Source organism: Heliconius melpomene, chromosome 18 (assembly GCF_056956725.1).
Source record: "Heliconius melpomene rosina isolate 202511_hmr_F chromosome 18, ASM5695672v1, whole genome shotgun sequence".
Lineage (NCBI taxonomy): Eukaryota > Metazoa > Arthropoda > Insecta > Lepidoptera > Nymphalidae > Heliconius > Heliconius melpomene.
The window spans coordinates 12,869,061-12,883,606 of record NC_140406.1 but is presented as its reverse complement, the minus strand read 5'-3'; the positions used below and the strand labels follow the sequence as shown (position 1 = coordinate 12,883,606).

Below are 14,546 nucleotides of genomic sequence, written 5' to 3'. Positions count from 1 at the left end.
TTAATAAATAATTAGTATATCAAGTAGATAGTTTCAATTAATACTTAAACGATTTTTTTATTAATTTGTCTATTTCTTTCCTCAGGTGTCAGACGTACATGCAAACGGCGCTAAACTCTCTTGGAACCCGCCAGCGGACGATGGCGGCCAGCCCATAGAGAAGTACATCGTCGAACGTATGGACGAAGCTACGGGCAGATGGGTAAATGCTGGTGAGACTGATGGACCAGAGACCAATTTAGCTGTAGATGGTCTACAGCCTGGACACAAGTACAAGTTTAGAGTTCGTGCTGTTAATAGGTGAGGAACATTTTTATTTTGATATAATTGTTTGATTTTTATTTGTAGTTTACTCGTTAGAATTGATAATTAGTACTAGTATATCTAATCATATTTTTAAATAGCACGTCAATGTATGTAAAAAGATTATCTACACACTTCGATTGGGTCTCTTACAATTTTTATAATAGTACAAATACCAAATGAGTTATATTATAGAGACCATCCTATCGTCACAATATCTGGCTGTAAATACGATAGTTATAGGTTCGATTCCCATTGAAGGGGAATTAGTTATTCTCATTTTCTTGTTATGTGTGTTATTAAGTAAAAACTTGATTGCTTTCTGTATCATTTTAGAATTGATTGTTTATCTATCCGAAAAAAAAAGTATAAAAGTAAAATAATCTTTAATTTTTTTAGCAAATAACCCTACGTTTCATTTACAGACAGGGTAAATCTGAACCACTCACTACACCTCATGCCACTGAAGCCAAAAATCCCTTCGACGTGGCCGGTAAACCAGGGACACCAAGGATTAAGGACTTTGACAAGGACTTTGTGGAACTGGAATGGACCAGACCAGACACGGACGGTGGTGCACCCATTACGGGATACGTTATTGAGAAGAAAGATAGATTTGCACCGGATTGGGAGGAGTGTGCTCAGGTTTGTTTCTTTTTTATTGTTTTTTTTTAAACCAGTACTTTATTTTTACCTCGACGGATTGATGCTGCGCTGTAAAGTTAAATATAAAAGTTGTCTTTTAGTAATTGTTTTTTTAGGTATAAAACCAATACTATTTTTATAAGAAAGTAAATTATAATACATATACGAATATGTATATTATTTATAACTTAACACTCGCTAATAGGCCAGTCGTGGCACAGGGGCACAAAGTGTGACTAAACGCGACTGGTTGTGGGTTCGATCCTTACTCGAGGAGATTAAATATTTATTTATATTTCTATTTCTTCGCTCTATTGACGAGGCAAAAGCGCGCAATGACTCCAGTATTCGGCGGAAAACGAGGAACGGAGTGTCTTAACAATAGGCTCCCTCTGTCTCCTCTGCTGTGTACACTACTACGGGATATAGCGTGAAGTTGATTTGATTTTAATTTAACACTCGTTTATAATTATTTATAGTATATCAAAATATCTTATTTAGTACATTTTAAAATATTATTACCTTATCTCGCTTTACAGATTGATGGTGACGTTACATCTGGTAAAGTGCCAGACCTTATTGAAGGTAACACGTATGAATTCCGTGTCCGCGCTGTCAACAAAGCCGGCAAAGGTATACCCAGCGACGGAACCGCACCACACCTCGCCAGGCCTAAGAACCTGCCACCTAAAATCGACAGGAACTTTATGTTCGACATTAAAGTCAAAGTGGGACAGAATTACGAACTCGATGTACCAGTCGCTGGAGAACCCACACCCACCAAGGAATGGCTCCATGGAGACAACCTCGTTCTTAACACTGACAGAATTAAGATCGTTAATGACGCCCATAGTACGAAGATCAAGGTGATTGACGCTAAACGTGCTGATTCCGGTACATACACTCTTAAAGCTAAGAATATTAATGGTACCGACTCAGCCACGGTTAAGATTGTAGTTATGGATGTGCCACTGCCGCCCGAAGGACCATTGCGCGTGGATGATATTACTAAATCAGGATGCAGTCTAAGATGGAGGCCTCCCAAAGACGATGGTGGCAGCGAAATAACACACTATATCATCGAAAAGATGGACCAAGAAAACCTTAGATGGGTCCCAGCTGGAGAAGTCCAGGGATGTAATATTCGAATTGATCACCTTATTGAGGGACACGACTATAACTTTAGAGTTCGCGCTGTCAACAGACATGGCGAATCTCAGCCACTGACAGGCCAAGAACCTATTACTGCCAAGGATCCCTACGGAACACCAGACAAACCTGGCACACCAGTTGTCAAGGACTGGGACAAAGATCACATGGATTTGGAATGGGTACCACCAAAGAAGGACGGTGGCTCACCTATTACTGGATACATCATAGAAGCCAAGAAGAAGTACGGTCCGTGGGAGCTTGCTGCTACAGTACCAGGAAACCAGACAACAGCAACAGTTCCTGGTCTTCAAGAGGGAGAGGAATACGAATTTAGAATAATTGCTGTCAACAAAGCCGGAAATGGCGAACCTTCCGATGCTTCCACGCCTCAAGTGGCTAAGGCCAGATTCTGCGCACCGACATTCGACAAAACACTGTTGGCTGACAAAACAGTTAAAGCTGGACAGAGGATTCAGTATGAAATCCCAATAGAAGCCTCTCCAAAACCGACAGTTGAGTGGCAGATCAATGGCAAAGTTGTTCATCCCTCCGACAGAATTGACATTCAAATCTTGCACAACAGGGTCATCCTAGACATTCCATTCTCCGTCCGCTCTGACGGTGGCGTTTATAAATTGACCCTCAAAAATGATCTCGGAGTATGTTCAGCGAGTGCCAACGTGACGGTTTTGGACAAACCATCTCGACCAGAGAAGCCATTAGTTGTGTCGGACGTGAGCAAGGACTCTTGCTCGCTCTCCTGGAAAGTACCTTTGGACGACGGTGGATCACCAATCCTGCATTATGTCGTTGAGAAGATGGACTTATCACGAGGCACGTGGTCGGACGCCGGCATGAGCACTTTCTTATCGCATCAAGTGACAAGGCTTATTCATATGAAGGAATATTTGTTCAGAGTTAGCGCTGTTAACGCTATTGGACAATCCGAGCCATTGGAATTAGATCGCGCTATTGTCGCAAAGAACGAATTCGATGAGCCTTCCGCTCCTGGCAAACCAGAAGCAACTGATTGGAGTAAGAGCCATGTAGACCTGAAATGGAGTCCGCCCAAATCTGATGGAGGTGCTCCTATCACTGGATACATTATTCAAAAGAAAGAAAAAGGCAGCCCATACTGGGTTAATGCGGCTCACGTACCACCTGGCCAAACTACAGCTACCGTACCTGATTTAGTTGAAGGCCAAGATTACGAGTTCAGAGTTATTGCATTGAACCAAGCCGGACAGTCCGAACCTAGTGAGCCATCGGACATTATTACAGCCAAAGATAGATTTGTTGCTCCTAAGATTTTGACACCGCTTAAAGAAATTCGCATTAAGGCTGGTCTCATTTTCCATATCGACGTCGACTTTATCGGTGAGCCTATTCCTGAAGTTAAATGGACTTGTGACGGAAAAGCGGTAGTAACAAACGAGAGAACTACCCTTACATCTGTGGGTCACCACACAATTGTTCACACCGTCAACTGTAAGAGATCAGATGCTGGAAAATATCACTTATCCTTGAAAAACGATTCAGGTTCTGATGAAGGAAGCTTTGACTTAATCGTTTTAGATGTACCTGGACCACCGCAGCCACCATTTGAATACGAGGAAATTACTGCCCAGTCTGTAACTTTGTCATGGAAACCGCCTAAAGACAACGGTGGCAGTGAACTTACTGGATATGTTATTGAGAAACGAGATTTGACCCATGGCGGAGGTTGGGTACCAGCTGTTACATATGTTAACCCTAAATACAATCACGCGACCGTACCTCGTCTATCTGAAGGCACTAAGTATGAGTTTAGGGTGTTCGCCGAAAACTTGCAAGGACGATCTGAACCTTTGGTCACAGATAAGTCTGTCGTCGCTAAGAATCAATACACCGTCCCTGGAAAACCAGGCAAACCAGAACTCGTTTCTGCAGACAAAGATCACATTAAGGTTAAATGGTCGTCACCGATTTCCAATGGTGGTTCCAATATTCTTGGCTATGATGTTGAAAGACGTGATAAAGCAACCGGCAGATGGATTAAGATGAACAGGGAACCTGTTAGATTCAATGAATACAACGATGACCGAGTACAAGAAGGTCACCAGTATGAATACAGAGTATCAGCTGTTAACTTAGCAGGACCTGGACAACCTTCAGACCCATCAAACGTAATTATCGCTAAGCCAATGAAAGAAAAACCGAAATTATGGCTGGATGGCCTTATTGGTCGCAAGATCAAGGTCAGAGCTGGTGAACCCATCAATATAAACATTCCAATTACTGGTGCACCGACACCTAAGATTTCTTGGACTAAGGGAACAGTTCCTGTTGTACCATCACATAGAATTTCCGCTGAAACGAAAGCAGAAGAAACTAAACTTAGCATTGAAAAATCAACAAGGGAAGATGCTGGTAAATACACAATTACAGCTTCGAACGAACACGGAAAAGATTCCGCTGATATCGAAGTTATTGTGGTCGATAAACCTGGAATACCTAAGGGCCCACTTGTTTGCAACCCAGTTACTCATGAATCCATGAGCCTTTCATGGCAACCACCTCTGGATGATGGTGGTAGTGAAATCACTGGTTATGTTGTTGAAGTTGCTGAATATGGAGTAAATGACTGGCGCACAGTTGCTGGTTTCTGTCCAAAATGTTCTTTCACTGTTAAAAATTTGACTGAAGGCAAGAAGTATGTGTTCCGAGTTCGTGCTGAAAACTTATATGGTGTATCTGAGCCGCTGGAGAGCAAACCAATTGTAGCTAAATTGCCATTCGATCCACCAGATGCCCCTGACACACCTAACGTTACTGGTTATAGCGCAAATAGCTGCTCACTTGAATGGAAACCACCTGCAAATAGTGGCGGCAAGCCTATTACTGGATATTACGTTGAAAAGAGAGAACGTGGAGGTGAATGGGTTAAGGTTAATAACTATCCAACACCCAACACTTGTTACACTGTTCAAGATCTGCGTGAAGGAAACCGTTATGAATTCCGCGTTATAGCTGTTAATGAAGCCGGCCCAGGAAAGCCTAGCAAACCTACCGAACCGATTATTGCCCAAACACCGAGACTTAAGCCTAGCGCACCAGAACCGCCCAAACCAGACAGAATTACCAAAGACTCTGTTACATTGTCCTGGAGGCCACCAAAGAGTGATGGAGGATCCAAAATTAAGGGTTACATTATTCAACAGAAGGCCAAGGGTGATAAGGACTGGAAAGATGTTAATGACGTTCCAATCCCAAGTCTTGTACATACAGTGCCAAAACTTAAGGAAGGCGAAGAATATCAGTTTAGAGTCATTGCTGTTAATGATGTGGGTAATTCTGAGCCAAGCAAACCCACTGGCGATATTACAATCGCTGAACAGCCTAATAAGCCATGCATGGATCTCGGTGGTGTTCGTGATATTACTGTACGTGCTGGAGAAGATTTCTCTATTCACGTACCATACACCGGCTTCCCTCAACCAACAGCATCTTGGTTTGCTGATGATAACTTACTGGACGTTGAAGGTGATTCAAGAATATTCCAGAAAATCACGCCCGACTCTGCATCTCTCGTCGTCAAGAATGCCAAGAGATCAGATGGTGGTCAATACCGTTTGCAGTTACGTAATCCATCTGGCTATGATACTGCAACCATCAATGTACGTGTTCTCGATAGGCCCGGAAAACCAGAAAATCTTCGCGCAGACGAGTTTGAGGGCGAAGCTCTCACATTATACTGGAATCCACCAAAAGACAATGGTGGCGGTGAAATCACCAATTACGTTGTTGAAAAACGTGAAGCTCGTACACCTAACTGGACTAAAGTGTCTGGTTACGTTACAACACCGTTCTTACGGGTGAAGAACTTAACTGTTGGAAAGAGTTACGAATTTAGAGTCATGGCAGAGAATCAATACGGTCAGTCTGATCCAGCGCAAACCGAAGAACCAATTAGAGCTAGACATCCATTCGATCCACCAGGAGCACCTGGCGCGCCACGATCAGTTGAAACCACAGAATCGTCTATCACGATTACTTGGTCAAAACCACGCCACGACGGAGGGTCACCAATTACTGGCTACATTTTAGAAAAGAGATTAATCACTGAAGACAAATGGACCAAAGCATCTCATGCACACATTCCAGACACCACATACAAAGTAACAGGTTTAATTGAAAATCACGAATACGAATTCCGTGTAGCTGCCGTAAACGCAGCTGGCCAGGGACCGTTCTCGCAGAGTTCCGACGCGATACGCGCCTGCGCACCGCCCAATGCGCCGCGCATCACTAGTGACCTCAGCCTTAGGGACATCACTGTTATTGCCGGTGAAGAGATTAAAATCACCGTGCCATTCACAGGAAACCCCAGGCCAAAGGTAAGGAAACTTTTTCAAAACTATCATAAGTAGTACCGTTTACTGAAATTATAACCATATTCAGGAGGGCTTAAAACCCAGTACTTAGGGATTTTTTCTTTGTATTATTTAACTTCACATTGTATCACGCATATAGCCTAGGGTAGGCCATAGAATCTTATGATAAAACATTCCTTTCCTCACTTCTTTTAAGTGGTGAAACTCGGCGCTTTGTTTTAATAGCGGAGCAAAGAAATTAAAATAATTCATTCCCCTGATTGGAAGTCAAACCCACCACCATCCCGCTTACAGCTTATTTTAATAATTTATTATTAACGATGTCATATAAACAATACAATAAATTTCCAGGTATCGTGGATAATAAACAACGACGAAGTGTTCCCCGATCACCGTATAAGATTCGTCACATCTGATATTGATACGGTGTTCATAAACTCTAGCGCTAAGCGGTCTGATACCGGCTCCTACACTGTGCAACTTATTAACAGTGAAGGCTCGGACAGTGGTACTTGCAGAGTAAGTTTGATTATACTTTAAAAAAAATAATAATTTTTTTATGTAACATAACAGATCTCCTATTGTGTTAATTCGGCAGGAGAGAAGTCACTTTCGGATATTGAAATAAATGTAATTTAATGTATTTGTAGTAAAAATAAAGAATAACTTATATTTACTTACTTATATATTATATTTTATTTATTACATTATTTCGCATTCTAAATTATGCTTCTAAATTTTGCACTTAATGTGCTTTAAAATAAATTATGGAATGTTTACTCAAAGAAAACAATTTCTTACAGGTGTTAGTAGTAGACAAGCCTTCCCCACCGGTGGGCCCACTCGACGTGTCCGACATTACTCCGGACACGTGCACGTTGTCATGGAAACCACCACTAGACGACGGAGGATCTCCAATCACCAATTATATTGTGGAAAAGATGGACAATACTGGAGTAAGTGTACGAAATATAATTTTGACTAAGACTGTAGATCGCGAAGCTATCGATCAATCGATATTGTTTTAATAACTTCACGAAATTTCTTTTATATATATTTTTTTCTATATAATTTTTCACGTTCTACAAAGTTTTTTTAATCAGTAATTTTTTTTAACCCTTACACATTAACTCTATGACATATATTGAGTTTCGGCTTATGAAAAGATAAATTTTTCTATCCTACTTATTATTATTAATACTTTAAATTTTAAAGTTTGTGAGAACAGGTATTTATTCCACTTTCAGGCTAAATCTACTGAACGGCTTTAGATGATACTTAGACATCAGAATAACAAGTAGGCTACAAATTATATATATATATATATATATATATATATATACATATATATATATATGTGTGTGTGTATATATACAGGGTGGAATTGAACGCACCACTTTAAATGAAACCACAGTTTTAACTACTCTATAAAAGCCTCATATAATTCAGAAAAAAAATAATTCCCAAAAATTAAAAAGTTATTTTTTCAAACAAAATAAATAATAAAATTATCGTTTTAAAATAAAACGCCATTTGTAAAGTATAATATAAACACGCACACACTTACCTGTCAAAGCGGCAACGTCGCAAACGCTTCATTCAAGAAATCGAGTCGCAGCAACTAGCGTAGGTATGTAGGCAACGGCGGCGAGCTGATGTTAACGCAACACTTAGGAATATCTCTCCATACAACGTGACATTGGCGAAGTGATATGTGCTCAACTGGCACGCTCGGAACGCCAGATTTAAAGAACCATACCATACCACTTAGGAATACACTTTACACACACTTTTATTGAATTATTCTTATTAGGTTTTTAATTTTACTTTTGTTGCACTACAAACTCATATTTTTATTTTCCCTTTTTAAACTAACTCATTTTTAACATGTTTACAAAATTATTACAATTATCATTTTTTCTCACTTTTTTTAACAATAAATATTACATTTTCTGTCCACATTACATTCAGCTCGACAATGACGCATATTATTACACTTGAAACATTTAATATTTCTTTTAATTGTAGCATTTCTTTTTACAATTAATGCAGATGATGATGATGACACAATTTCCCTTCGTAGTGGTATTGGTTTGGAACTTCCAAGCATTCCAATTTTTTACTCCTTCCAGTTTTATTACTGTGCTGTTTCCCTTCCATCGTGATTGTTTTTTTTTTGCTTGTTTTTCTTTTTTATTCCTTCCCGGCAACTTAACCTCCAAATTTCAATACCAACGTCGAAGCGTTGCGTGAAGTAACGCTGTTTTAAACTCGCCAGTATTTCTAATTTTCTACGATTGATGCAATCTTCTTTATTATTGTTACGACGTGGTCTGGGCCCATAACCCATTGTATTTATATGGTTAAGTAAATACCATTCAGCTATAGTCCGACTCAACTACTATTGCGCAGAATGTACGCGCCGAACCGATTCTATGGGAATCCCCGGTAATCGGTGCGGCGTGAGCGGGGTGTCTTTGTGCAGATAACAAAATTATTTTTTAATATTGATTGATTGTTTAATATAACACTATAATTCATAATAAATGTAGATTATACTTTTTACGCATGATTTGATATTAAAATAATTAATAAAATTATCAATACTATTTACAAATAATTACTAAATATTAATTTGTTTCGTATTCAGTTTTCGTAGGTTCTCGTGTCACATTATAAAACTCGTTTAATATTTAATTTTTATACGATTTTCGATCAAAATAATTATACAAATATAAATAATAATGAAAATATTAATAAAAAAATTAATAGTATATTCGATAAGTATTTTAGTTAATGGCAACTATTACAATGTTTTTAATTATCTGTGTAAGAACAGAACTTAGCCGCGGAAAGGCTAAGTTCTGTTGTATTTACATTATTTTGTTCGACTTTATACGTTGAATAATTATTAAGTGTTTTAAATTATTTGGATGTTGTTTAATATTAATTTTATCATTAATCAAATTTCTAAAATCGTTTCGTGATCGTGATGATGTGATTACTGAGTATTTTTCTCAAATGTGAAACTATTGTGTCAGTATTTGAGTGTACTATCAAAACATACATTCTTTTAAGACATTTCAAACAAATGTTGAGTTTTTAATATTACTTATGATGTAAATATTAGTGGTAGTAAAAGGAGAATGCGACAACGACGATATAAAACTAATGTTAAATGTAAGTACCTATCTATCGTAGTTCAATATCATTTTATGTGTAAAAAAAATTGAATATAATTTTGTGGGTGGTTCAATAACCATGCAGTATTTCTAAATAATTTCATAATAAAGGTGATACAATAAATTGACTTAAAGTATGATTTTTTTAAACAATTTTAATAAGAGCTTTGAACGTTATTTAGATTTATAATAAATAGATAATTGCGTGAAAAAGAACGCGAGATATCGTTCTTTCTCGTTCGGTTATGTTTTGACGAATGAAAAGTAGAAGTTTGGCAACGCTTAGTAGTATTTTTGTAGTAGTATGTGTATGTGTGCGTCACACGAAATACAGGTATGGAGAAAAATCGTGAAATGAAAAAAAATCCTACGTCCAAACTGTTGAGGCATCTTGATTAATTTCTTTAGCTTCGGGTTTGAAATATTTTACCCTATATGCAGTTTCAATAAAAGAAGCGCTGCCTCTTCCACCCTGTATATATATATATATATATAATATGGATTGTATAATATGGATTCGTTGGTAAAGTTTAAAACTGCTTCTAGTAATACAAATAACTTGAAATCAAATATTAAAAATTTTCCATAGGTATGGTCAAAGATCTCGTCATTCGTACGCAACTGTCACTACAACGTGATGGGTCTGGAACCGAACCGCAAGTACATGTTCCGCGTCCGCGCTGAGAACCAATATGGAGTGTCTGAACCATTGGCCATGGACGATTATATTACTGCTAAAGTGAGTTTATATTCATTTATTATTTAATTTTTTTATATTTATCTATACAAAAGGTTCTAACTTAATATTATAAAGCTGAAGAGTTTGTTGATTAAATGCGCCAATTTAAAAAAGTACTGGTCCGATTGAAAAAAACTTTTCTAATTCAAACTAATAGTTTCTTAGATTTGACGGATTATTATTAATTCTCTTTTTGACTATCTAACAAGGGATAAATCGTGGGACTACAAAAATATTTTTCTAAAATATTAACTTATTTAGATAATTTAAAATTCAATAGACATTATAAAAGTATTATTTCCCCCGCAGTTCCCATTCACGATCCCGGACCCGCCGGGCGTGCCCCGCGTACTGGACTGGGACGGTTCCACCGCGTCTGTGGTATGGGACCGGCCACGCTCGGACGGCGGCGCGCGCATTCAAGGCTACAAGATAGAGTTCCGCGACGTGCAGGACAAGGTGTGGAGCAGCGCCGATTACCTGGTCAAGGATTGCAATTACCAGGTTAGTTACTTTGACTATATTTATTTACAGTACGGTGGACAAATGTATATAACGTACTCATGACGTTTTTTTTTTTTAAAAATATGTTTAACTACTTCGATTTTTTATAACTTATAGTATGATAGCTAACTAGTATATACGTAATATATATAATTTTGGTAGGTGTAAGCTCACGGCAACAAAAAAGCGCCCTCAAAAAAGAAACTTAATTTTTTTAACAATTTATAATGATCCGTAAATTCTGAAGAAATATTTAATAATAAGATAATAGACAGCATTACTTATTCTTTCCCACTTCACAGGCATACAACCTAGAGCCGGGCCACGAATACGAATTCCGAGTTCGGGCTAAGAACGCTGCAGGTTTCAGCAAGTATTCTGCGAGTTCACAACCATTCAAAGTGCGGGGTAAGGCTGGTCCCCCTGGACCCCCGCGTTCCCCTCGCGTACTCCGTGTTGGTAAGAACTATGTTGATCTGGCGTGGGACGCACCGGCTTCTGATGGAGGTACGCAGATTCGTATATTATTATTATTTAATATTTTATTTATGACACTGAGGCAGTGTTACAGCGTCTGACCGTAAACGCAACGGATGTGGATTCGATTTAAACTCAAAGGAATAAATTCTATTCGTTTCCTCTCTCAAACCAATACAAGATAAAGCGCAGTGTTGAGTTCCCCCACTCACTTTTCGTCACGAAATGTCTACTAGATGAAGCGAAAAATAGCGGAGGAAGTTTTGTGACAGTACCAGCCACATACGGGATAAAATGTTAAGGCAAATAAAATATATTATAAAAAACTTCCTTCAACAACTACCACACAATCTCTCAAAAATTCAGCGTGGGTAACGAAGTGTCTCAACACTAGATCCCCTTAGCCTAACTTGCTAACAAGTAGTTTTACTGATAGTTGCTAACTTCTTTTGCTAGGCTCTCGTATTACCGGCTACATAATCGAGCGTCGTGAACTAAGCAGCTCAGTATGGGTAAAGAGCAACGATTACAACGTGATGGACACAAGCTTCACCGCGCTCAATCTCAGCGAGAAGGCTGATTACGAATTTAGAATTATTGCTGTTAATTCTGCTGGTATGTATTTGTTTTTATATTTGTTATATGAATAATAATAAATACTTGTGTTGTGTGTGTGTGTGTGTGTTTAGAAAGAAGATTTGTTCTAAAAGCTGATGTTAGTAATAGAGTAATACTCTGTTTTATGTAATCCCATTATTACAATTATTCTACAAAATGTATTAAGTTTCTAAATATATTTTCAAAATAAGATATAATAAATAATACTACGCCCAAGTTAAAAACCCCGTGACCGGTTTATAATAATGAATATGCCAATCATTGCTCATTATTCTATTACCATGAAACCAACAGGTAAATCAGAGCCATCAAGTTGCACCACACCAGTACGTACAGGCGAAGAGGCGGGCGGCGCCAGGCCAGAGTGGCTGAAACGCATGCCGGCCTCCATTTGCGCACCGCTAGGAAGACCGTACACCCTGGAGTGTGTGGCATCCGGCAGTCCGGTGCCGACTGGCCGCTGGTTGAAGAATGGCAGAGAGGTCGTCATGGGCACCAGGTACTGGCGCTTTTTTTGTTTTCGAACGTGAGGCTAATGCTGTCTATTGCTGTCCTTTTGGCTTTTTCAGCATGGCTGCTTGAAAACATTTCGTAAGCGGCAAGGGCGTCGAATGTAGACTTCGGCTATTTTGCTATCGCTAAATATATCTGTCTCGCTCTCCCTAGATATTTCTGTCTTGTTCTATTTCGCTTTTTCCGTCTCGATCTGCTGACTGATCGCGTACTGTGAAATCGAACGATTCGTCGGATTCGGGTCGATCGAGTTAATCGGAACTCGATATTTATTATACACTTTGTCTCTGTCGTTAGATACATCTGTCTCGCTCTGTAGTCTTACTGTACTGTACTGTGTAGTGTCCGGTAGTCCGGTGGCTATTTACCTCTAGTTAAAGATCGGCAGGGAGATCGGCATGGGCACCAGGTACTTCTCTCTCTATCTGTCTTGCTTTCGCTACAGACATTTGTCTCCCTCTGGCAAGATAATGGGCATTCGGTATGTTTTTGTCTCGCTCTTTCTCTCGCTAGATTCCTCTCTTTCGCACTTTAGACTAGAACCTTAAGTGTATGGCTCCCGAAATCTGGTACCAATTCGCCGCAGAATGAACACTAAAAGGAATGTCTAAATATTTTATATAGTATAAATATTTTTTTATTGTGTTTTATTAAAAATAAGAAAATATTAATAAAGTTATTTTCCCCTACAATTATGTATTTATTTATATGATTTATCAAATTAACAAATCAATTATTTTGCAGATTCATTGCAGAATCCCGTGAGGGTACTCTCAAACTGAACATCCTGGAAGCGGCTGAAGCTGACGAAGGGGACTACACGTGTGAAGCTAGTAACAGTCTTGGACAGATTTACTGCACAGCTCACCTTAAGATTGGAAGTGAGTTCATTTTTATTGGTAATTTAAATAGATGGTAGATTTTAAGATTACAGTGTTGACGACAGAATGAAAATTAAAGTTAAGTAGTAGTAACTTAATAAGATCCACAAACAGGTAATATAAAACTGACCATGACGTCGATAATAATATCAACTAGTTCACATAATTATATCAAATGCCGATAAAAATAAATGTGATAAAACCTGATTGGTTAGTTATGTAGTAGAATATAAGGATTTTATATTATATAATAATTTAAAATAATTTAATTGATTAATTGAGCGGAGCGAGCGCATTACTGCAGACTTTTTACACTCTTTGTCACCAATAGGGTCTCAAAACGATTTGACCGATTGAAATGAAAATTTGCAAACATATAGATATGACCACGTAGATGGTTTTAGGTGAAAAAAAATTCTAAAAGTTCAGAAATTCATTTCTCGTTTCGCTCAACATGTGAGATGATATATGTACTAACAAAGATTAAAACAAATAGCACTAGAAGCCTTGGCGCAACGTCTCGACTGTGCGACACGACAGTTGTGGTTTCAATTGCCACTCGGGGAACTCTCTCATATCCTGACTCTCTGGTCACAAGACAAAGGTCAGCGCCGAGTTTCACTCAAAACGCAAATTCTCCAAAATTGGGCAGAAAGTGGAAAAACTAGCATCTTAGCACTACTTTCTTATGATATATGCTGAAGAAAACGTTATTAAAAATAATCATGATTCCAGGTCCACCACGGATCACACGCATGCCAGGCGATCTTCACCTTCCAGAACATGATAACACAAAGATCAAAATCCTATACACTGGAGACCAGCCAGCCGACGTCACACTCACTAAAGATGGACAAAAAGTGTCGGAGTCCCCACATCTTAAATTTACCGTGTTTGATGATTACATTCTTATATTTATTAAGGATATCAGCAGGGATGATATGGGTTAGTAGAATTTTTATTTATATAGAAAGAAAATATAGAAAAAATATTTTTTAAATATAGATTAATTTGATAAATATTTGGATTGTCTTACTAATATTTTATGTATTATTTTTAATTTTTAAAGTTATTCATTAGAATGTTGTGTAAAAACTATTGCTGGCAAAAAATCTATTTCCATATATTTTTCGTTGAGTGCATTTTGATGTTTTCTTGT

General features: G+C 38.3%; 1 protein-coding gene across 5 annotated transcripts in view; it reads left to right on the top strand.

Annotated features, from left to right (window-relative positions):
* The window catches only part of bt (projectin protein bent), a 97,610-nt gene that overhangs the window by 66,988 nt on the left and 16,076 nt on the right, over nt 1–14,546 (top strand). For all 5 annotated transcript variants that reach the window (XM_085202319.1, XM_085202316.1, XM_085202314.1 and 2 more), the window contains 12 exons: nt 86–300; nt 729–948; nt 1,488–6,476; nt 6,825–6,992; nt 7,277–7,429; nt 10,245–10,394; nt 10,704–10,898; nt 11,201–11,405; nt 11,832–11,990; nt 12,288–12,492; nt 13,251–13,387; nt 14,123–14,332. In XM_085202319.1, coding sequence (XP_085058445.1) covers nt 86–300; nt 729–948; nt 1,488–6,476; nt 6,825–6,992; nt 7,277–7,429; nt 10,245–10,394; nt 10,704–10,898; nt 11,201–11,405; nt 11,832–11,990; nt 12,288–12,492; nt 13,251–13,387; nt 14,123–14,332 — 7,006 coding nt within the window. The remainder of the gene's footprint in view (nt 1–85; nt 301–728; nt 949–1,487; nt 6,477–6,824; nt 6,993–7,276; nt 7,430–10,244; nt 10,395–10,703; nt 10,899–11,200; nt 11,406–11,831; nt 11,991–12,287; nt 12,493–13,250; nt 13,388–14,122; nt 14,333–14,546) is intronic.